General features: G+C 44.8%; 1 protein-coding gene across 3 annotated transcripts in view; it reads left to right on the top strand.

Moving 5' to 3' along the window:
- The window catches only part of LOC112264174 (neuronal-specific septin-3), a 65,984-nt gene that overhangs the window by 18,282 nt on the left and 25,259 nt on the right, over positions 1–22,443 (top strand). For 2 of the 3 annotated variants that reach the window (XM_024440747.2, XM_024440753.2), the window contains exon 2: positions 17,448–18,092. In XM_024440747.2, coding sequence (XP_024296515.1) covers positions 17,448–18,092 — 645 coding nt within the window. Of the gene's footprint in view, positions 1–8,476; positions 8,739–17,447; positions 18,093–22,443 lie in introns of those variants that run through there. The other variant, XM_024440741.1, reaches the window with a different exon arrangement.

Genomic DNA, 22,443 nt, shown 5'->3' with positions numbered 1-22,443 from the left:
CACGAGTCATTCGAGGTTCTGTTTGCTTAGTCGGCAGTACAGTAGACACTGGGGCACGCTGTCTGTCTAGTCCGGTTGCCTCACTACTGTTTGAAGAGTTTAGGACTAACCAATTCATCTTGCTAGTAAATTCTACAAGAATATGATCATCGGCTCTAATTCTCTCCATTTTTAAGTGTTGACATGTAATAGTTTACTATACAGCGGGTGGTTTTCTTTGTCTCTTTCTGACACTGTCAGCTGTGAGATAGTGTACGGCTGCCTTTACTGAGTGAGTGGGTGAGTGAGTGGGCATCATGTGAAGAAGTGTCTTAAGCCCTATGACTACAAGGTATCCTGGACACTACTACGGAAAGAAATGTGGAAAAGCCACAAACATATGCAATTTGTGACTGAGGCATTGCAGTAGGATTGCATTGGATTTGAGGGACTAATGATTTACTTCAGCTGACCCTGATGTGGGAGCTAGACTATAGACATGATTCACTCTGAATAATGTCATGGCCATGCGTACAAGGGAGTTTATGCTTGATTTCGGTCATCTGGATTAACTATGGTTGATGGGAATGTCTATTTTTAATTATGGGATGAGGCATGAGCTCATAATATGCTTTTTTTTGCGGCTGTGGCCTCCGCCAGCGTCTTTCAGGAAAACCTAGCACGTCCCACACACTGTGTCCTGTCAGACTGCGTGTCTTGTCATGCTGTGTCCTCCCCGCTGTTGCTCTCAACTTCAGGGTTGATATTCCTCCACTTCCCCTGTTCATGTCACCCTCTCTGTTTACACACAGTGCTACGACTGAAGCTATCTCTGATCCATAGATCTGCCTAATCAAAATCTTTCATTGGATTTTCATTTTTTTTTTGGTACGTTTTGCGTATAGAGGGGCTTCTAAATGGGCCCGTATGGGCTCAGACTGGATTAAAACGATAAGGCTAATCCAACAGGTTTGTGGAGATTAGCGTCGGACGTCAAACTGAGCGTCACTCTGAATATTTGCCTTCATTCAGCTGCTAATGAGATGGCTCCACTTCAGCTCCGAGTGCATATGATCTGCTGTGCAGACTCTGTATAGTTCTAGATTAGACCACAGGGAGGCAGTGTTGCTATGTGAGTTTTCCCTTAGCAGTCTGTCTCTGCAGGCAGTCAGTGGAGTGCACCACCATTTCACTGAGTTCTGTGAAAAGTTCCATGTGGATGATTCATATTTTACAGATGGGGATTTCTTTCTTGTGTGAGTTGGAAGAATCTAGCAAAGTCGGACGTTGGCGGGGGCGAGAAGAAGTGTGAGGTTTTTCCACAGCTCGAGCGTTTGGTGGCAGCAGTCGCCTTTCACCCAGGAAGCCCTGGGCTGAGCAACTTCCTGTTTCTGCTCTTCATTTAGTTTTTATGGGGTTGTTTTTAGATGTGTTGCTATGACAATCAACTTTTCCTCCCAAAAAACACTTGACTTGTTTTAAGAGTGATATGAGCTACAGTATTAAGTCTTAGCTGGACATTTTGGACCCGTGATATGAGCCTCTGTCGCCACTCTCTGTTTTGGCTCTGTAGTGTTTCAAACCTCTCTGCTATAAACCGTAGCGTCAGTCCTCAGAGTTACGGCCGTGGTGTAGCCTCAGTACCCTCGGCTGTGCTGGATTTCAGATAATATGTTCAATGTGATGTCTTATTGATCATCTCTACGTATGGGCAGCACATTGTGCTATAATGGCAGATATAATGGCAGACTCACTCAATGTGTCTGGCTGGTGCTTCAGTGGAAAAATGAAAACCGATGATTAATAGTGGAATTGAGAGGAGATCAGAAATGCTTTTTAACTGTCTGTATTGTGACATTTTAAATAGAGATATGATCACTACAGGATATCCTGTTGGGTGATGCTCTTATTTTTTTAATATTTATTTTACCTTTATTTAACCAGGTAGGCAAGTTGAGAACAAGTTCTCATTTACAATTGCGACCTGGCCAAGATAAAGCAAAGCAGTTTGACAGATACAACGACACAGAGTTACACATGGAGTAAAACAAACAGACAGTCAATAATACAGTATAAACAAGTCTCACAGCCACGACAGGCTATTGGTGGCTGAGGTGGTAGTTGATAGACCAGTTGAGGTCAATGTGGAGGGAGGGAGTTGACGATAGGGCTTTGCTCTGAACACTGGTTCTTACATGCTCTGGATCAACACAAGGCCTGTTCAGTGTGTCACACTTACTCATGTGTCAGCTTACTCATCCTTCGGCTCCTTTGAATTTGTTTGGGTTTTGCACAATGTAAACAGTGTAGTGAATGCAGGCGATAGCCAATGCAGTATCCCTAAGACACAGCACAACAAACACATGCAAGACTCCACTCACACACATGCACACTACCCAATGGCTAACCCCTGTAGAGGAAGTTGCAAGGCTCTTTGTGTTCCATAAAAGCAATGCACAGGATTTCCTCCATGAGTCAGCTGTCGACACTTCTACCTTCCCACCTCTCTGCACCCTACCTTTTATTGTCTGCTAATATTATTATTTCTCCACTAGGATAAGACCGGGCCCAAAGAACATGGCCCTGGACATTGAGAACAGGAAAGAAGGAAACTGGGCAGGCAGGCTCTATGGAAGCCCCACCTTTTGGTGTTGGGAGTTTGGCTGGTACTAGGCTATTATATGGAAATGACGGAACAGGGGTCAAATCTGGGGTTAGGTTAGTCATGATATATTAGTCAATGGATACTAGTAGTCTTGAAGGTGTATCACGGCAAGGGCCAGCTCTCGTGTGACCCTTGTATGATCTACGGGTCTGACTGGGCCTTGCACCAGTGGAACAATCATTGAAGGTGTGGGAAATGCTAATGTAACCTGTAGGGAATGCTACATTAATGGTATGTTTAGATGGTACGAGGTAGACAGTAGATGGCAAAGCCGATGTCATTGTTTTCAATGAGAGCACGACAGTAAATGTCATTGAGGCTGGCGGTGAATGCCGTCAGCCGCCACGGTAGGTGGGACTTGTTTGTTTTACTCCATGTGTAACTCTGTGTCGTTGTATGTGTCGAACTGCTTTGCTTTATCTTGGCCAGGTCGCAATTGTAAATGAGAACTTGTTCTCAACTTGCCTACCTGGTTAAATAAAGGTGAAATAAAATATCTATCCTGATGCCTAGTCACTTTACCCTGCCTTCATGTACATATCTACCTCAAATACCTTATTATTATCTATCCTGATGCCTAGTCACTTTACCCTGCCTTCATGTACATATCTACCTCAAATACCTTATTATTATCTATCCTGATGCCTAGTCACTTTACCCTGCCTTCATGTACATATCTACCTCAAATACCTTATTTGTTATGTACCTCGTTTGAAGAATAACCGGACCAAGATGCAGCGTGGTAGGCGTACATATCCTTTTAATTTTAAACGTTCCACCAAAAAAACAATAAACAACTAAACAGACGTAAAGCTAGGAGTGCAAAACCATGCAACACAAAAAAGACAAGATCCCACAACTGAAAGTGGGAAAAAGGGCTGCCTAAGTGTGATCCCCAATCAGAGACAACGATAGACAGCTGCCTCTGATTGGGAACCATACTAGGCCAACAAAGAAAAAGAAAACATAGGAATACAAAACTAGAGTACCCACCCTAGTCACATCCTGACCTAACCAAAATATAGAGAATAAACAGGGATCTCTAAGGTCAGGGTGTGACATTATTATTATCTATCCTGATGCCTGGTCACTTTTCCCTGCCTTCATGTACATATCTACCTCAAATACCTCATACTACTGCACATTGATCTGATACTGGTACTCCCTGAATACATTCTTGTGTACTTTATTTTATTCCTCTTGTGTTACTATTTTTCTTTTTATTCTAATTTCTTAAACTCTGCATTGTTGGGAAGGGCTCGTAAAGTAAGCATTTCACGGTAAAGTCTACACCTGTTGTATTCGGCATCTGTGACAAATAAAATTTGATTTGATGACTGGTATGATGTTTTTTTTTTGCGGCCCTCGTCTAAATGCATCATAACGTGACATGTGGAAAGGCACACTTCATCGCACAGTGTGTGTTTTATGCCTGATGGGCAAAGTGTGAAATGATCCAGTCAGGCTAGGAGTCCTGGCGTGTTTACGACTTCTAGTTGGACAGCTCTCACGCGCTCTTGCTTTCTCTCTCTCTCTCTCACTCGTTCTCTGAGTTTTATTATCCCGTTTAATTCCGTAGAGTTTCTCTACTCAAGCTTTTATTGAAGCCAAGTTCATTTAGCTCCGTCAATTTCATCAGCAGTCATCAGCGCAGTGTTGCCACGCTGTCTGGACCGAAAGGTCAGGACAATCACGTTTTAAAAGGTGTCATTTTAGAGAAACTGTCTAATCCCACACACACACTCATAAAAGGAATTGATGTGGGGCGACTGGTTTTGTGTCACTTCCTGGTGATGAACGTCTATGGTTGTGTGTTCCTATTCTTCTGAAATTGGCCTGACAACTAAGTCTGCAGGTACAACCAGTCAAGTATTAGGAGGCCTACACCGTAAGTGACAAAGCTAACCCACATATACTGGGGAGACATGACGTGATGTAGTCCGTGTGAATATGTGAAGAGTCCTAGACCAGCCTATCCTATAAGTGCATTGTACTGACCCAAACCGGCACCCATTTGCACAAAAAACATGCATCGACACCACAGCTCTCCTGTCTCCTCTCTCTCTCGCTCTCTCTCTCTCTCATGATCCAGGACCAGGCTGTATTGTTTTGGTGGATATTTTTCTACAGTTTAGCCGTACAGTTTAGCCCTGAGCCTTCAAACACTGTTTAGTGTACATTTCAGGGGTACTGAAACACACACGCGCTCCAGATGTTGTTTTGAAAATCTGTCTCCCGGTGCCTGGAAGGGAGCCATCATCTGCGTGTGCGTGTGTGTTTGCGTGCGTGTTTAGATAAATATATGATGGCTGGGGAGGTGCGTATTTCGCACGGTGTGTTTTAGGTTTAATTGAGGACTGAGGCTGTGTGGCATATGGTTTACAGTACTGCCACTGGGGCTGAGTACCAGGGGGCCACACACTGCTACATTTGACCAAATATACATACATGAATGCACATGCATGGGTTAGTGAGGATGTTCTGCAACACACACACACCACACACCTATACACAGCTGTCAGGTTTACTGGATGTGTGACACACAGAATGTGGGTATGTGAGTACTTATGAGGCTGACTCAACCCATGGTTGCTTTCAGCACTAAGAGGCACCGCACACAATCCATAGAAGACTGTAACCTTTGCAACACAGCACAAGTGGTAAACATGGTAGCAGTCTAGCAGAAGTATTCCAATCCTATAACTGGTATATATCATAAACACACACACTCCATAGTCCTTGGACACACATACACACTCTACCTGACAGCCTTTGGCCCTGGTCCCTAGACACTCGCCATAGAAAGGAACCAGAACACACAATAAAACACAACAGTACCGCTCCTGACCTGAAGGTGTTAGGGTGAGGCAACGCCAGCCACCAGGTGGGCCCAGGTTCCTATGATGATATTGACCTTCTCAAAAATACCTTTTCATTCATACAGCCGGCTAGTATACATAGTACACATTCACAAGACGGAAATTGCTTGTTGGCATCAGAGGTGTCCTCTGTATGGTCCATATGCTCCACTAAGGGTGAAATACACTGTGTGATTACAATGTTGACTTCCTGTAGGTCTCAACATGTCTGGCTCCAAACCGGAAGTGAGTTGCTCTGGAAAAGCCATGAGTCGCTCATCACTAATTACGCTATTGCTTTGTTAGCGTAGAATGCTAACGGGAGATCATAAGCAGATAGCTCTACTATTGCTTTGTTAGCGTAGAATGCTAACAGGAGATCATAAGCAGATAGCTCTACTATTGCTTTGTTAGCGTAGAATGCTAACGGGAGATCATATGCAAATAGCTCTACTATTGCGTCCTAATGCTAATTACTGCAGGGTGACTGCGGTGCAGACTTTAGTATGAAGCACAAGGACAACAATATGTTATTTTTTGTCTTTTTCTATTATTTTTATATCAACAGTTTTCCAAGCTTGCTTCAGAACTTGGTACTCACCCCCAAAAAAGTAGTCCCCAGGGACATGTAATCACCTCTCCGATCAAATGCTGTCTTATCAAGCTCATTCCCGCGTTGTGTTATTAGGTTACACACTCTCCGAAATCCCCACAGATCTTAACTTCCTGTGTTTTCTCTCGGAAACCAATTTTTAACAGGGAGTGAGTGTGTGTGTGACTCGCTCCCTAGCCACACTAGGCCCTACAGTGTAATCAGTCAGGAAACTTCCAGAGAAATGAGTGTTCTTTAATTAGAGAGGTAGTGAGTCAAAGGATGAGTCTGAAATGGAACCCTATTACGTGTGTGTGTGTGTGTGTGTGTGTGTGTGTGTGTGTGTGTGTGTGTGTGTGTGTGTGTGTGTGTGTGTGTGTGTGTGTGTGTGTGTGTGTGTATATATATATATATATAATATTTATATATAATCCTTTTTTTTTTTTTATTTAACTAGGCAAGTCAGTTAAGAAATAATTCTTATTTACAATGACATCCTACCCAGGCCAAACCTGGACAACGCTGGTCCAATTGTGCTCCGACCTATGGGACTCCCAATCACTGCCAGATGTGATGCAGCCTGGAATGTACTATATAGTGCACTACCTTTTGACCAGGGCTCATATAGTGCACTACCTTTTTGACCAGGACTCATATAGTGCACTACCTTTTTGACCAGGGCTCATATAGTGCACTACCTTTTTTGACCAGGGCTCATATAGTGCACTACCTTTTTGACCAGGGCTCATATAGTGCACTACCTTTTTGACCAGGGCTCATATAGTGCACTACCTTTTTGACCAGGGCTCATATAGTGCACTACCTTTTTGACCAGGGCTCATATAGTGCACTACCTTTTTGACCAGGGCTCATATAGTGCACTACCTTTTGACCAGGGCTCATATAGTGCACTACCTTTTGTCCAGGGCTCATATAGTGCACTACCTTTTTGTCCAGGGCTCATATAGTGCACTACCTTTTTGACCAGGGCTCATATAGTGCACTACCTTTTTGTCCAGGGCTCATATAGTGCACTACCTTTTTGTCCAGGGCTCATATAGTGCACTACCTTTTTGTCCAGGGCTCATATAGTGCACTACCTTTTTGTCCAGGGCTCATATAGTGCACTACCTTTTTGTCCAGGGCTCATATAGTGCACTCCAGGGCTCATTTAGTGCACTACTTTTTGTCCAGGGCTCATATAGTGCACTACCTTTTTTGTCCAGGGCTCATATAGTGCACTACCTTTTTGACCAGGGCTCATATTAGTGCACTACCTTTTTGACCAGGGCTCATATAGTGCACTACCTTTTTGTCCAGGGCTCATATTGTGCACTACCTTTTTGACCAGGGCTCATATAGTGCACTACCTTTTTGTCCAGGGCTCATATAGTGCACTACCTTTTTGTCCAGGGCTCATATAGTGCACTACCTTTTTGACCAGGGCTCATATAGTGCACTACCTTTTTGACCAGGGCTCATATAGTGCACTACCTTTTTGACCAGGGCTCATATAGTGCACTACCTTTTGACCAGGGCTCATATAGTGCACTACCTTTTTGACCAGGGCTCATATAGTGCACTACCTTTTTGTCCAGGGCTCATATAGTGCACTACCTTTTTGTCCAGGGCTCATATAGTGCACTACCTTTTTGACCAGGGCTCATATAGTGCACTACCTTTTTGTCCAGGGCTCATATAGTGCACTACCTTTTTGTCCAGGGCTCATATAGTGCACTACCTTTTTGACCAGGGCTCATATAGTGCACTACCTTTTTGTCCAGGGCTCATATAGTGCACTACCTTTTTGTCCAGGGCTCATATTGTGCACTACCTTTTTGTCCAGGGTCCTATATAGGGAAAAGGGTGCCATTGCAGATTCTGTCAGACTTTGTGTCAGGAAAGTACCAGAGAAGTGAGTGTTTTTTAATTAGTGGTCGTGAGGCAGAATTCCATGTTTATCTATAACTACTGAGGTACTTTCTGAGGTGGTCAGTTCTCTTTAGCTCGAGTGGAGTGGGACTGAGTGGCTTGAGGTTTATGAAGGCCATTTTTGAGGGCCTGACTTTTTGACTGGTTGGCTGAGGGAAGAGGAGCTTGCTGGTTGATTACATGAGGCCAGGAAGTTGGTTAAGTGGCTGTGTGACATTTCCCCTGTTGGCTCATGTCTTTTTACCTGTCGTAGAATGTTATGGGATCAGACTTGACACACAGACACAGTCATGCACGAACACACGCACACACACACTCACACACACACACACTCATTGAGAGGGAGACGGCAGTCAGGGAGATGCACAAAAAAAGAGGGAGGGAGTTTCTCTCTGAGGGGAGGAGAGGAGGGCTTGCCTTTCACTCTCTGAAGACTGAACGCTGCGATGTAGTGCCAGGCATAGGAGGAAGCAGAGAAAAATAAGTTGCTCCTTTAAGAAAGCTGTGGGCTTGGATCAGATCGACTACTCAGCACTCTGGTTTTTACTCTGGCTCCTAATTTGGGATTTATTTAGAATCAGTAGAGGGACTGTGGAATGTTACCTTGATTGGGAAGGGATTTGGAAATTCTGTTTACTTTTATATCAAACCAGCAACATGTCTGACTCCAAGGTTACTGCTCACTTGGACGGAATTATCTCGGACTTTGAAGGTTTGTCATGTTTTGAATTCTATGTTTTGATTACTCTCTTTTACTTGTCACAGACCTTCCCATCGACAGCCAGTGGTGACTAACGACTGAAGAACAACTGATGTCCAAAATACTATTTCCAGATCAAATTTACAATTGAGTCACTAGCCTTCTTCACTTAACAGCACTGGTCTCTCCCTTCTCTCTCTCTCGCTCTGTTTCTCCAGTTTGTTTGTGTGTGTGTGTGTGTGCGCATTGGGCATGTGTTCCACTCGGTTTCTTAATCTGAGTCTGTTATTGATCATATCCTAGTTACATCAGTAGAGTACCCCAGTATTGACAGTGTTACTCCACCACAGGAAACGTTCCAACTGAAAGCATTAAAGGGACTTATAGCAAAGCCTCATCTGGCCACCGCATTAAACCCCAATTCATTCACAACTCCTCAGTGTGTCCCCTCTCTCTCCTTTGTTTTCCTAGCTGTCCTGTGAAGCTAACATTGATTTCCTTTGTTGTCCTCTTCCTCCTTTCCTCTTCCTCCTCTGGTCCGAGTGTGTACTTCCCTCCAGCTGTGAGAGGTCTGACAGCACCGTCACACACTGACCCCCCCAACACACACACACACACACACACACGTTTGTTTTGCAATCCTTGTGGGGAACAAACAATAGATTCCCATTCAAATTCCTATTTTCCCTAACCCCAAGGGGTGCACGGTTTTGGTTTTTGCCCTAACTAAACAGCTGATTAAAATGATCAAAGCTTGATGATTAGTTGATTATTTGAATCTGCTGTTTTCTGCTAGGGCATTAAAAAAAACATGCATCCCTTGGGGTCCCAAGGACCGAGTTTGGGAAACCCTGCCCTAACCCCTAATCCCTCATCTAACCTTCACCCTGAAACTAAACCTAACCCCTAATCCTTAATCCAACCTTCACCCTAAAACTAAACGTAACCCGTAATCCTTAATCCAACCTTAACCCTAAAACTAAACGTAACCCGTAATCCTTAATCCAACTTTAACCCTAAAACTAAACGTAACCCGTAATCCTTAATCCAACCTTAACCCTAAAACTAAACGTAACCCGTAATCCTTAATCCAACCTTAACCCTAAAACTAAACGTAACCCCTAACTGTATCTCTAACCCTAGTTGTAAGCCTAAACCTAACTGCTAAGGCTAAAAAAAAAAACGTTTTCCTTGTGGGCTTGACAAAATGTACCCATTTGTCTGAATTTTCTTGTTTTACTATTCTTGTGAGGACTCTGGAGGCCGATTACGTGAAGGTTATTAAAAGAGCAGTGGTACTATCGAGCAGTGTGCGGGTTTCTTATTTTTATCCCCACAAGGACAGTAAAACCAAAACACACACATTGAACTGAAAGTGTGCTTACTCCGTCAGATCTGAGAAACTGAATGTGTGACTGAACACAGTTAAACATTTCAGTATTATTAATTCATTGGTTTAGGGTCATATGGACGCAGTCCAGCACTTGATGAGCGTCGGGTTCTCGCTCTCTTGGTCAGATCAGTCTAAATGTGCATTCACTCCCTTAGAATTACACTTCTGGATGTGTGGTCCTGTTTTAGAAAGTCCCTTAAAACAATATCAGTCAGACCTTGTAAGACCTTGCTCTTTTGAGAGAAAGGATTGTGGTGATCTCTCCATATTGGACAGACTAGACTCTGTCTCCCACATCTGTAGGTTTATGTTTTTTTGGTGAGTGATTATGTGTTCAGTAGCAGTACTGCATGATCAAATGGATGAACAAGACCATATCAGTGCCATGTTAGCAGGATGATGTCAGCCACCCTGTCACTCAGCCTGTCCTCTCAGGCAGTTGTGGATTCTGCTTGTATCTGATTCTCCCTGGTATCTGATCTGGGGGCTGTGTAGAAATATCACTACTTGTATCTGATTCTCCCTGGTATCTGATCTGGGGGCTGTGTAGAAATATCACTACTTGTATCTGATTCTTCCTGGTATCTGATCTGGGGGCTGTGTAGAAATATCACTACTTGTATCTGATTCTTCCTGGTATCTGATCTGGGGGCTGTGTAGAAATATCACTACTTGTCACACACTGCTGCTGAAGCACTGCTGTCGTAGGCCTACTCTTCCATTTACTGGCAAATCCAGTCTGGTCTCTAATCTGTCTGGCTCTCAGCTCAAACTAAAAGTGTGGGGATTTTCCAGAGGCTTATTGTTTGTGGACAGTGTGTGTTTTTAGATTGTGTGGTTTATGTTAGTGCGTCGGTATGGATTTGCATTTCTTCTTTTTGAGTGCATCTGAGATCAACATCAAGTCATAAGCCTTGGTCTCGTATAGCGCTCTCTGATAAACCGAATTAGCTGAATAGTGAATCAACCGCATAGTGAATCAACTGCACAGTGAATCGACTCAATAGCGAATAGGCCTACTCATCAACAGTGAATAGTCCTCTCGCGGTCTGTTTGCTATTGTGGAGTTTGAAATAGCTGCAGGTGTTGTCTGGAATCTGTCCACTCTTGATACTTCTAACATTGGAAACGGCTCCTGTGGTCAACAAGGGATGTAAACCAGGGTGGCAGTAGCCTGCAGTACAGAAGGCTTTATAGTCGTTAACCTGTGGGTGTTGCTTGTTCAAAGGAATGAACTAAGCCTTACCTGCCAAGCACCCAGGGGTTCAGACTGAAAGGTATGGAGCCAAGCACCCAGGGGTTCAGACTGAAAGGTATGGAGCCAAGCACCCAGGGGTTCAGACTGAAAGGTATGGAGCCAAGCACCCAGGGGTTCAGACTGAAAGGTATGGAGCCAAGCACCCAGGGGTTCAGACTGAAAGGTATGGAGCCAAGCACCCAGGGGTTCAGACTGAAAGGTATGGAGCCAAGCACCCAGGGGTTCAGACTGAAAGGTATGGAGCCAAGCACCCAGGGGTTCAGACTGAAAGGTATGGAGCCAAGCACCCAGGGGTTCAGACTGAAAGGTATGGAGCCAAGCACCCAGGGGTTCAGACTGAAAGGTATGGAGCCAAGCACCCAGGGGTTCAGACTGAAAGGTATGGAGCCAAGCACCCAGGGGTTCAGACTGAAAGGTATGGAGCCAAGCACCCAGGGGTTCAGACTGAAAGGTATGGAGCCAATCACCCAGGAGTTCAGACTGAAAGGTATGGAGCCAAGCACCCAGGGGTTCAGACTGCCAAAAGGGGTTCAGACTGAAAGGTATGGAGCCAAGCACCCAGGGGTTCAGACTGAAGGTATGGAGCCAAGCACCCAGGGGTTCAGACTGAAAGGTATGGAGCCAAGCACCCAGGGGTTCAGACTGAAAGGTATGGAGCCAAGCACCCAGGGGTTCAGACTGAAAGGTATGGAGCCAAGCACCCAGGGGTTCAGACTGAAAGGTATGGAGCCAAGCACCCAGGGGTTCAGACTGAAAGGTATGGAGCCAAGCACCCAGGGGTTCAGACTGAAAGGTATGGAGCCAAGCACCCAGGGGTTCAGACTGAAAGGTATGGAGCCAAGCACCCAGGGGTTCAGACTGAAAGGTATGGAGCCAAGCACCCAGGGGTTCAGACTGAAAGGTATGGAGCCAAGCACTACTGAACTACCAACAGCTGCGTTCACTTTGAGTTCCTCCATATCTTTCTTTCTCTCTCTCTCTTTGCCTCTGTCGCTCGCTCTCTCTACTATAATTATTTTGTGCTGAACCTGGTGTCAGCCAGAACACGAGCGAGTTACACACGCCGTGTGTCAGCATAAACCCAACAGTGTCCAGAGAAGACAAAAAGGAAGTGTATATTTGACAGCGGTGGCTAACCTTTGGACTGATCAAGTGGAATATAAGGGGAGGGTTTGAGTAACTTTATCGGTCAGTCGATGGCCTTGCCTTGTCAGACTCGGTTTTGAAAGATTTCTATGAGATTAAAATTCCACTGCATAATGTTGTAGCCCGCTTTTGTTGACACTGGCAGAACCGCTGTGTGCGTATGTAGCGCCACGGAGTTCAACTTCACCGTTACAGTTTGTGTTGGTGTATCAAGATAAAGTGTTGTCAACTTGAATGGACATTTCATTTAAGCCATAATCGCTGTTTTGCCAGTGGGTTTGGCATTGTATGTACAGTAGTAAATGTCTGACAATGCACAGTTTTAAATGCTAGCATTATATCATCATTCCTCTTATGTTTTCATAGACCGTAATCTGGCAGTATTACAGTAACTGTCAGTGTTCTCATCGTTCCACCGTCATGTGATATTGATCAGGAAGTGAGCGAGTCTGGAATGTAAGAGATGGGTCAGTGGTTCACAACCATTGACTACAGACTTAAAACCATGGTGTTATGAGCAGAGAAACGTCAGCAATTTTATTTGCCAATATCTTCAGTATCCCATAGATGGTGTGTAATACTATATATTTGCTACAGTACAGTTTTATCTTTTCTGCCCTAACCCTCAAAACACACACTTGCACATCCGGCCCAATAGACATAAATTAGACTAGACACACACACTGATGAAACTCTAGCATTTGGGCCTCAGAGTTGCGGTCCCCAGGAGAGCTCCCTTCACTCTTCAGTTCTAACAGGCCGGTCTGAAGGCCGTCTGGCCCCCGTCTAGACCCCTTTCTTTGAGGAAGCTGATCCAGCCGGTCACATCAGGACTCAGACGACATGCCATGGAGCTCAGGTCCCATACTCACCGAGCGTCTCAGTGAAGGAGTATTGAACAAGGCCTGGGACTCTAACAGGAAGGCCACCATGACGTCCGTTGGCCTTGTTTAGTAGGATAGTGTGCTGATGTGGATGAGCTGTAGTGCAACAGTGGACCATAGAGAACGCAACCTCATGTCTTGACCTTTTCAGTCAGTTTTAGTATACGTCTATGGTCCCTCTCTCTCGCCCTCTCTTTCCTCAGTGTTCAATCTTTTCTCTAGCCTCACTAAACCTCACAACAGGATGCGGTGATGACTTTGATCTTTCGGACCTCAGTCAGAACCCAACACAACCAGGAAGTCAGTCTCGTTCTATAACTACCGTGAGACTGTAAACAGGAAACAATCGTTGTGGTTCTGATTGGCTCGTTTGGTTGGAGCATAGTTACATTTCACAGGTCCTGCATAAAAATCTCATTTTAAGCGTCACACGCTTCGTAAATAACAGGTGTAGACTGACAGTGAAACGCATACTGACTGTGTTAACTCAAACCATGAGATAAAAGCACCTGCATAACTGTATATTTATCATAAGCCTATCTCTTTCTAGCTGCATCAGAGCTGTACAAGTATCTGTTGTCCATTACTCTATCTGTGTGTCCTTGAGGAGATGAGCTAACGCCAGTGATGCACACAGGGACAGGAAGTCAAGGCCAGCACCTGGGCCTAGCAGGGTGGGAGAGAGAACAAAAGTCTGTTTCCTCCTCTCTATTGAAATCTATTTAGGTGGGCCGGGGATGATACCAGTATCGCGATACTCGTTAGTGCCGTGGCCGGGAAACAAAACACAAAGCAGATTTCTTTAAGAAAACAGTCCTAATGTTGGAAACAATCATCATTATGTTGTCATCCAGAGCCACATGTATTTATTTTCCAAGCTATAGTACACAATATTTTACATACAGCTGGTTTTTAAAGGACCAAAGAGTCTGCTTCGTGTTTTCATTGTTGCCATGGATATGTTTTTGCGATACTGGTATCTTCCCGGCCCTACTATTTAGGTCAGGTGGGAGAGAGCCTCCATCTTAGCGTGTTGTGCTATGCTAGGACCAGGAGTTTTCCTAACCACAACATCTGGCCAGGAAAAACTCTGTTGGCCCAGTTATAGGCCTGGACTAGGGCCCAGATTTGTTCTTGGTAGGAAAAATGCCAGGCCCTGTGGCCATTGTTATGGTCATCCCCCTCGCAAGAGACTGTGGGACACAGAACACCAAGAGGTAGGCTACATAGGGAGAGAGAGAAGTAGGCTCTGTTTGTTAAGGAGATTCCACAGAGACGTTCTGCATTTCCAGCTCATTGTCTGGGAATGCCATTTCACTTGGGGGATGAGACGGTATCGTCCGTCTGGCCTTCGCTCACGTCGGGATACTGGCGCTCCGTGATCCCAGGTCCATCCAGCACGTGTGAAATCCATGACAGGGATATCCTTGGATGCTTCCTCGGAAACACGTGATCCTTCTTCTCTGTCTTCTAGTGGAATGATGTTTGAAAGAGTGACCTCTGAATGTATAGAAAACCGTGGGAAAACCGCATAGTAGAACTGAGTCGAGGAACATTCCTATTTCGCTATAGTAATTCCCGTGATGTCTCTCTCTGAAGTCCTTGTCAGGCAGATGGCGACCGTTGAGAAAGTTTCATCTCTAGGTCATATTAAATCATATGCAGCCATCTTGGATCTTATGACAACACTTAAGTCCTATCAGTGTTATGCCTGTCTGACAGTCTCTATGCAACCGTGGTCTTTGGTCTTACACCCAGCTGACTGTTTTTAAGCATTGAGCATTAAATCATACATTGTACAGTCTCTCTCTGATAATAACACTTAAGTCCTATCAGTGTTAGGCTTATACTGACTGTCTCTCTATGCAGCCAACCCTGGAGCCTGTTCAAGAGCATGTAACGTTAAAGAACATTCAGATAGAAATGTATGTGGTAGAAAAGATGGGACTGTCTGTCAGATTGAATAGGGAATCAAGTCAGCTCTGTTCATTCTATTTCTGTCTGCAACGTTCAGAACATTTCAGATCACTGGATACACCAATGGTCTTTCAGCTCACTGTTTGCGAAGCACTAGTCCTGGACCGAGTTGAAAGTAGCCAGAACCTTGGAATCATTCAGCCTAATCATAGAACACAAGAGGGAGGAAAGGGGGGTTATGGGGGATGGAGTCCAGTGGCAAAGTGGTTTGGACATGGAAATAACTTACAACCATGTTCTGTTTTATAAGTGGCATATGGGATTGGGTCTCCCGTTCTAATTGAAGATTTGGGAGATGGGATGTGTTTTTAGTAACAGCCAAAGCAACGCACATCCTTAAAATGGAGGGCACATTTTTTAGACTCCGGAATTGAACTCCAATATTCCCCAAATCCATGAGAGCGTAATGGAGGAAGCATGAGAGAACAGTTAGTCGTTGGAAATAAATGTTTAGTTGAGAACCTTTTTTAAAAGGTGTTTTGGGGGTTGTTAAGAGCATTTAGCACCTGAGGAGGTTTAGCAGTTTGCTAATGCTGCTATGCTAACGTTGGTTAGCTAGCTTTTCAATGCACAGGGAATGCAAGAACAAGGAAAGGCAGATCAGCAAAATAAAATAGAAAGATGTATGGTAACCATAGCAGCAGTGAGTGTTTAAATAGAGAGATACAGAGGGAAGGGGACTAGCAACACCAATCATACGACAGCATATAGACATCATGGACACTTGAGGCAGCTTCATTAAATAGTACCCTCAAAACACCAGTCTCAACGTCAACAGTGAAGAGGTGACTCCGGGATGCTGGCCTTCTAAGCAGAGTTCCTCTGTCCAGTGTCTGTGTTCTTTTGCCCATCTTAATCTTTTCTTTTTATTGGCCAGTCTGAGATATGGCTTTATCTTTGCAAATCTGCCGAGAAGGCCAGCATCCCGGAGTCGCCTCTTCACTGTTGACGTTGAGACTGGTGTTTTGTGGGTACTATTTAATGAAGCTGCCAGTTGAGGACTTGTGAGGCGTCTTGTGTGCTTTTCTTTTCTTTCAAAAACAGGACATTTCTAAGTGACCCCAAACTTTTGAACGGTAGTGTACATACACACACACATACACACACACACACACACACACACACACACACACACACACACACACACACACACACACACACACACACACACACACACACACACTCTTTAGGCCATAACAGAACTGATCATCAGCTTGGAGTTACTGAGTAGTACAGTGAGGTCATGGATGTGTGTGACTGTGATGTCATAACCAACTCGCAACCACAGGGACTAGCTTAGCATCTTCTCCATGGGATTCAAGTTGACTTCTAAGAGGCAATGTCTACAAGGCCAAACTAGCCTCATATTTTTGTTCAAACTTATTTTTAGGATTTTTAGGATTTTCTCACAAAGCCATCAGTAACCTGGGGGAGGTGTGTCTCCTTTTGTTAATTTGGTATTAATGCATTGTACTCATCCATAACTCATCCATATCTCATACAATATTCAAGAATGCATGTAGAGAATACAAGGCAGATATATGACTTTCATTTATATAAGGCTATGCAAGTCTAAGGCCATTTGAGGCCGTGCAAGTGGGTGTATAAATTGGACCACATTTTATAACATACAGTACCACACTGTGTCATACAACTGGCACCAGTTAAACTTGTATAAACTTATAGAGTGCCATCTGCAGTCGTATGTAGTGACAGATTGGCACCACTAATAACGAGTTATTGAAATGATTTGAGCTTGGCTTAATTGCTTGTTGCTGCCATTTTCCTTTGTGATGTTGCTGAGATTGCTTTTCCAGCTTCTCTCTACCCACTAACCTCAAGCAGCTACGATGCCAGGGACGTCGAAACAGTTCATGTTGCTCCTCTGGAATTAGAATACACTGTTCATATATTTGCTGTTGTATTTGTTTAGTCCAGGACTAGCAGTAATGTTTGTTTAGGAAACCGGCCCTAAGTGCACTCTGATTATCATCAATGTCAGAAATGGTAGTATGGATGACTCATTGACTGAGTGTGTCTGTCTCATCTCACCCTCCATGCAGCTCTAAAGAGGTCATTTGAGGTGGAGGATGTGGACACCTCAGTCAACTCCTCGCCAGGCTCCCGCCGCGTGCCCAACAACACCAACCACCGCCCCGTCATGTCCCCCACCAGCATCTACTACCGTGAACTGGGCGCCAGCAATAACAACAACGGCTCCATCTCCAAGACCATCATGGGAGGGGGAAGCTCCAAGCCTCCTGAACCCATATCCCGGGGGCGCACGGAGCTCTCCATCGACATTTCCTCCAAGCAGGTAGATCCAACCAGCCCTGGTTCCCTCCGATTCGGAGCAAAACGACCCGAGGTCCTAGGCCACTCCAAGACGCCCGAGATGGGCCACAAACGGGAGGTGGCCTTCTCTAAAACGCCCCAGGAGGTGGTGATTCGCACAGGGGCCCGGAACCCCGAGCCACCCAGCCATGCCCGGAGGATCGAGCCCCTCAGTCTGGGGGATGGCCCGGCCGTGAGGACCACACCAGGGATCAGCGTCACCAAAGCACCTGAGACAACGGGGAATGGAAAGAACAACCACGAGAACCATGGTCATCATGCACCGGTCCACCACCCCAACCCCCACCACAACACCATCGTCACCACCATCCGCTGCTCCTCGCCCAACCGCACCAAGTCCCCCAACCCTGACAGTGAGTAACCTCTGACCCTAGGTTTCTTCTCATGAACCCTCTAAGTCTTTAGGTTCCTCATGTGATCCTGGATGTAGTCACTCTAACAGAGTGAGGGCCTTCAAGTGGTGGGGAACACAAGCAGCCGTAGAGATGCTTGGGTTTGTAGGAAGACCCCAACTTTCTGTTGTGTTTCAATTGTGTCACTGTGAAGTTGCTATGGAGATCAGTATATGCATGTGTAAGCAAGGGAGAGTAAAGCAGTGTTTTGAGGCTTTGGGTGTGTGTGTGTGTGTGTGTGTGTGTGTGTGTGTGTGTGTGTGTGTGTGTGTGTGTGTGTGTGTGTGTGTGTGTGTGTGTGTGTGTGTGTGTGTTGCTAACCACTAATCATAGGATCTGGTGTGTTTGGTAGTGTGTGTGTGTTTGATCTGGGCTGGAGTTCCCCGTGGCATAACACAGGCTTCTGAGCAGAGGCTTTGGTATGAGAAAGCAGACCACTGATCTGGGGACTGTTTCTAGGAGTGGCCTCTCCAACACAGGCTGAGTGCCTCCAGTCGGATACATCCTGCCTTGGTGGAGAGATGCCACTCTGTAAAAGGGGTATGAGTAAGCAAAGTGCATCGTAGACTGGTCTCAGATCTGTTTGTGCTATCTAGCCAACTCAAGTCGTTTTTTTGTCATGCCAAACATGATCTGGGACCAGTGAGGCTAGGTGTATATATAGAAACCGTGTACTATGGTCCTGCATTCATGTCAGCTTTCTATTTTAAGACTATTGGCAATATGCACATACCTCCGCAGTACACAGTAGTGTTGGTATCCACATTTTGGATACAATTTTAGTTTTCAAACCTCCAGTGGTGGGGGTACAGAACATTTTCCAGAACACATCATCCCTCTCCAGTTGCCCTCTACTACCTCACAGAGGGACTGGACGATGCAATTGCACACAGAGTGGAGAGCTCTGGGTCCCCGGAGTGGGCCTGTAAGAGGAGAGGTCTGTTTGATTAAAGCCAAGCCTGGGCCTGTCTGTCACTACGGCCTGTGTCTCCTGTCCCTCCCTCTGCTCTGTCTGGAGCCCAGCGTCTCAGTCCCCGATCAATGAATGTTCGGCTGCTTTGTTTTTCAATTCCCTCTCAACTCAGTCCCCTATCGCTGCATGTACAAAAAATATTCAGGCAATTTGTTCTTCAATTCATGCACTCTTGGTAGACTGTGAGATAACAACAATATATTGTTTTATTTTCCTACATACACATACACACCAGCTTAATCATTGGCCACACAATTCAAAAAGCATGGCCCAACATCAGGCCAAATTAGACGTCGTGCAGGAGATGAATCATTGTCATGGTCTCTCTCATTCATGTTTCCCTTCTCTGTGGTATCCAGAGTTCTGGTATCATCAAAGGTTGGATTTGCCTCAAAGAAAAAAATAACTTTGTCATGTAATTCATAACAGAAAGGCAACTAAAGAGGTTGAGGTTTAATTGGAAAAGTTCTGGAGTCTTCTATGGGTTTTGAACAAGGTTCCGCCTAATTGTATTGTATTTAATATATAGGAACCAAAACAAACCGAAAGCACATCGCTCCGCAATCAACCAACCCATTGCTTCATAACTCCACAAACAGGTTTTGAATGAAATTCATAGTATGAATTACACTCCTTGAATATTGTATTTGGGTCAGGATGTGCCGGATATTATGAATGTTTGAAAGGCAGAATGAAAGCAGAACAATATTTGGTTATGGGTGCATGTAAATGATCCTCCAGTGCAGATTGTATCCGAATGGGATGTGGGAGAGATTCCTGAGAGAACACATTCCTTTGGGAACGCCGTGTTGGCTGGCCAGGAGCACCGGGTGGGCACAGGGTGCATGTAGGGTAAGGGGATTGCTTTTCAACGAGTAGAATTGGAATTTCAGTTTACTGACTGAAGTGAATTGGAATTGACCCCAACTCTTGGGGGGAGTGGGGAATGTGGTGGCTGAGCTTTTTTAAATGGTTTGATACGCTATAGTAGTACTAGTGCAGCACTGCTGTCAGCTGGCATGATTAACAGGGAAACTGGGGGATTATTTTTAAGGTCTTGAAATGGTCAGTGTAGTTGCCATTTGAAATTAATCAGCAGTGCTTGTTTGTTTTTTTAAACACGTTGATTTTTATAGCCTTCAGGTGGCGTATGAGTTGACTCATTTCTCAGTGATGTCTCTTTCGCTGTCTCGTCTAGGCCTCTTCCGTTGTGTCTCCACTGACAAACAGGAAACCATGAATCTACCACAGAGCCTGAAACCTCACATATGGGGTTGAAAAATGTAGCTTGTGCGCAATCCTTACTAGAGAACACAGATATACATATCTCTGTATGAGCCCATATTAACATTCATTATACATGACAGTAGAGGTTAGATGTGGCACACAGACACTGGTACTATCCCATACCATAACCGCCACCAATGCAGTCCCGATCATACCGTGTAGCATAATTTAGCTTTCAACATTCAGATCTCAACCGCTTCGTTACACAAGATAATTGAACTTCTAAACATCTTACTTCCACCCTTGTTCGTTCATGTCTTTTTAAATAGAATCCTCCTCATTTGACCAAGGTGCTGGGTGTCCCCATTGATCTCGGATGAGTGTCCACATGGTCCCAATTGATCTCGGATGAGTGTCCACATGGTCCCCATTGATCTAGGATGAGTGTCCACATGGTCCCCATTGATCTAGGATGAGTGTAACGAACCAGTGTTTAGATGAAACAGAGGTGGTTCTCAATGGAGCAAATCTGGATGTGTAGTCTGGAAACAGCAGCTGTTAGGGTCTCATCCATCCATTCATTCATCCATGCATGCAAGGAAAATGAGGATGGACTGAACCTTTAAACTCCACTATGTCCATTCTGCAAAGCTCCACATTCTTTCCCTTAATACTTAAATCTCTTTTCACACTCAATTCAGAAATGGCAGTTAGCCTTTTTTTCAACCCCAGTCGTAACAGTTGTCTGTTTTCAGTGTTCTGGTAAACACTGAATGGTAGTCAGTTGGAAAGGGTTAAGAAAGTGGAAGAAATAATTTGATGTTGTGTTTTGAGGGTTAATTCTGGGGTCAGCTAGGTGTTTTTACAGGTCAAATATCTTATTTCTTTTGAATAAGCAACAGCTGCTTTTTTGGGGGCTCAGGGGCCCTTCGTCTTCAGTTTGGATGCAACGTGTATTGGAGAGGGCTTCACATCAAATTAGGGTAATTTAGCGTGAGCTAAGTTTAGAATGTCATAGTTTCACTGGTCAGTTTTAATCAGGTGAATCAGCCAGAGACCCAGCAGGCTTCAAAGGCTACCAGAGCTCTGTAGAATGTTTTTTATGCCTGTCTGCTATTCTGACTCGTAAAAAGAAGGCAAGGCTTTCTATAAAAGTTTGATGGTGCCCCATCTATTGGATCTTCAAACGCCAATGTTTTTCTTGTAGCTCATAAATTATGAGGAAGGTGAAATGTTTTGCTACACCCGCAACAGCATGTGTAGGTGACCAATCAGATTTGATCAGTGGTCACTGTTGAGGGGAGGGAAACTGATGGTTCTCGTCTGTTGTGCCAGTCCAGCCGGAACAGAGAATTCAGACGACAGATTCCCAGTCCGGTTAAGCCACTGCCATCAGCACCCTTTTTTTCTCCTAGCTCTCTCTCTCTCTCTGTGTGTGTGTGTGTGTGTGTGGTCTCTATTCTTAGAGAACCCAGACGTTACCCACCAGATGGCACAGGGGGAGCTGGCATTGTGGTACCCAGGCATGGGATGGCTTATAGACCCTTAATATGTCATTAGTGCTGATTTGTGTCCTGTCTCTTAGAGAGGCTGCTTCCTGCACAGTAGGGTCTGTACTCTTTTTTTATTTTTTTATTTTTTTGTTAACCCTTATTTTACCAGATAAGTTGACTGAACACATCTAACTTATAGCAATGACCTGGGGAATAGTTATTAGGGGGGGGGGTGTAAATGAGCCAATTGGAAGCTAGGGATGATTAGATGGTCATGATGGTATGAGGGCCAGATTGGGAACTTAGCCAGGACACCGGGGTTAACACCCCTACTCTTATGATAAGTGCCATGGGATCTTTAGTGACCACAGAGAGTCAGGACACCCATTTAACGTCCCATCTGAAATGTTTATTTTTATTTAACCTTTTATTTATTTATTTAAGGTGGCACCCTACACAGGACAATGGGGCATTTGGGATATTTCTTTTTGTTGGGACCAGAGGGAAAGGTGCCTCCTACTGGCCCTCCAACATCACTTCCAACAGCATCTGGTCTCCCGACCAGGACAAACCCTACTTAGCTTCAGAGGCAAACCAGCAATGGGATGCAGGGTGATAT

The sequence above is a fragment of the Oncorhynchus tshawytscha genome, linkage group LG02 (assembly GCF_018296145.1).
Source record: "Oncorhynchus tshawytscha isolate Ot180627B linkage group LG02, Otsh_v2.0, whole genome shotgun sequence".
NCBI lineage: Eukaryota > Metazoa > Chordata > Actinopteri > Salmoniformes > Salmonidae > Oncorhynchus > Oncorhynchus tshawytscha.
The sequence above is the reverse complement of the archived record's forward strand: the minus strand, read 5'-3'. Positions and strand labels throughout refer to the sequence as shown.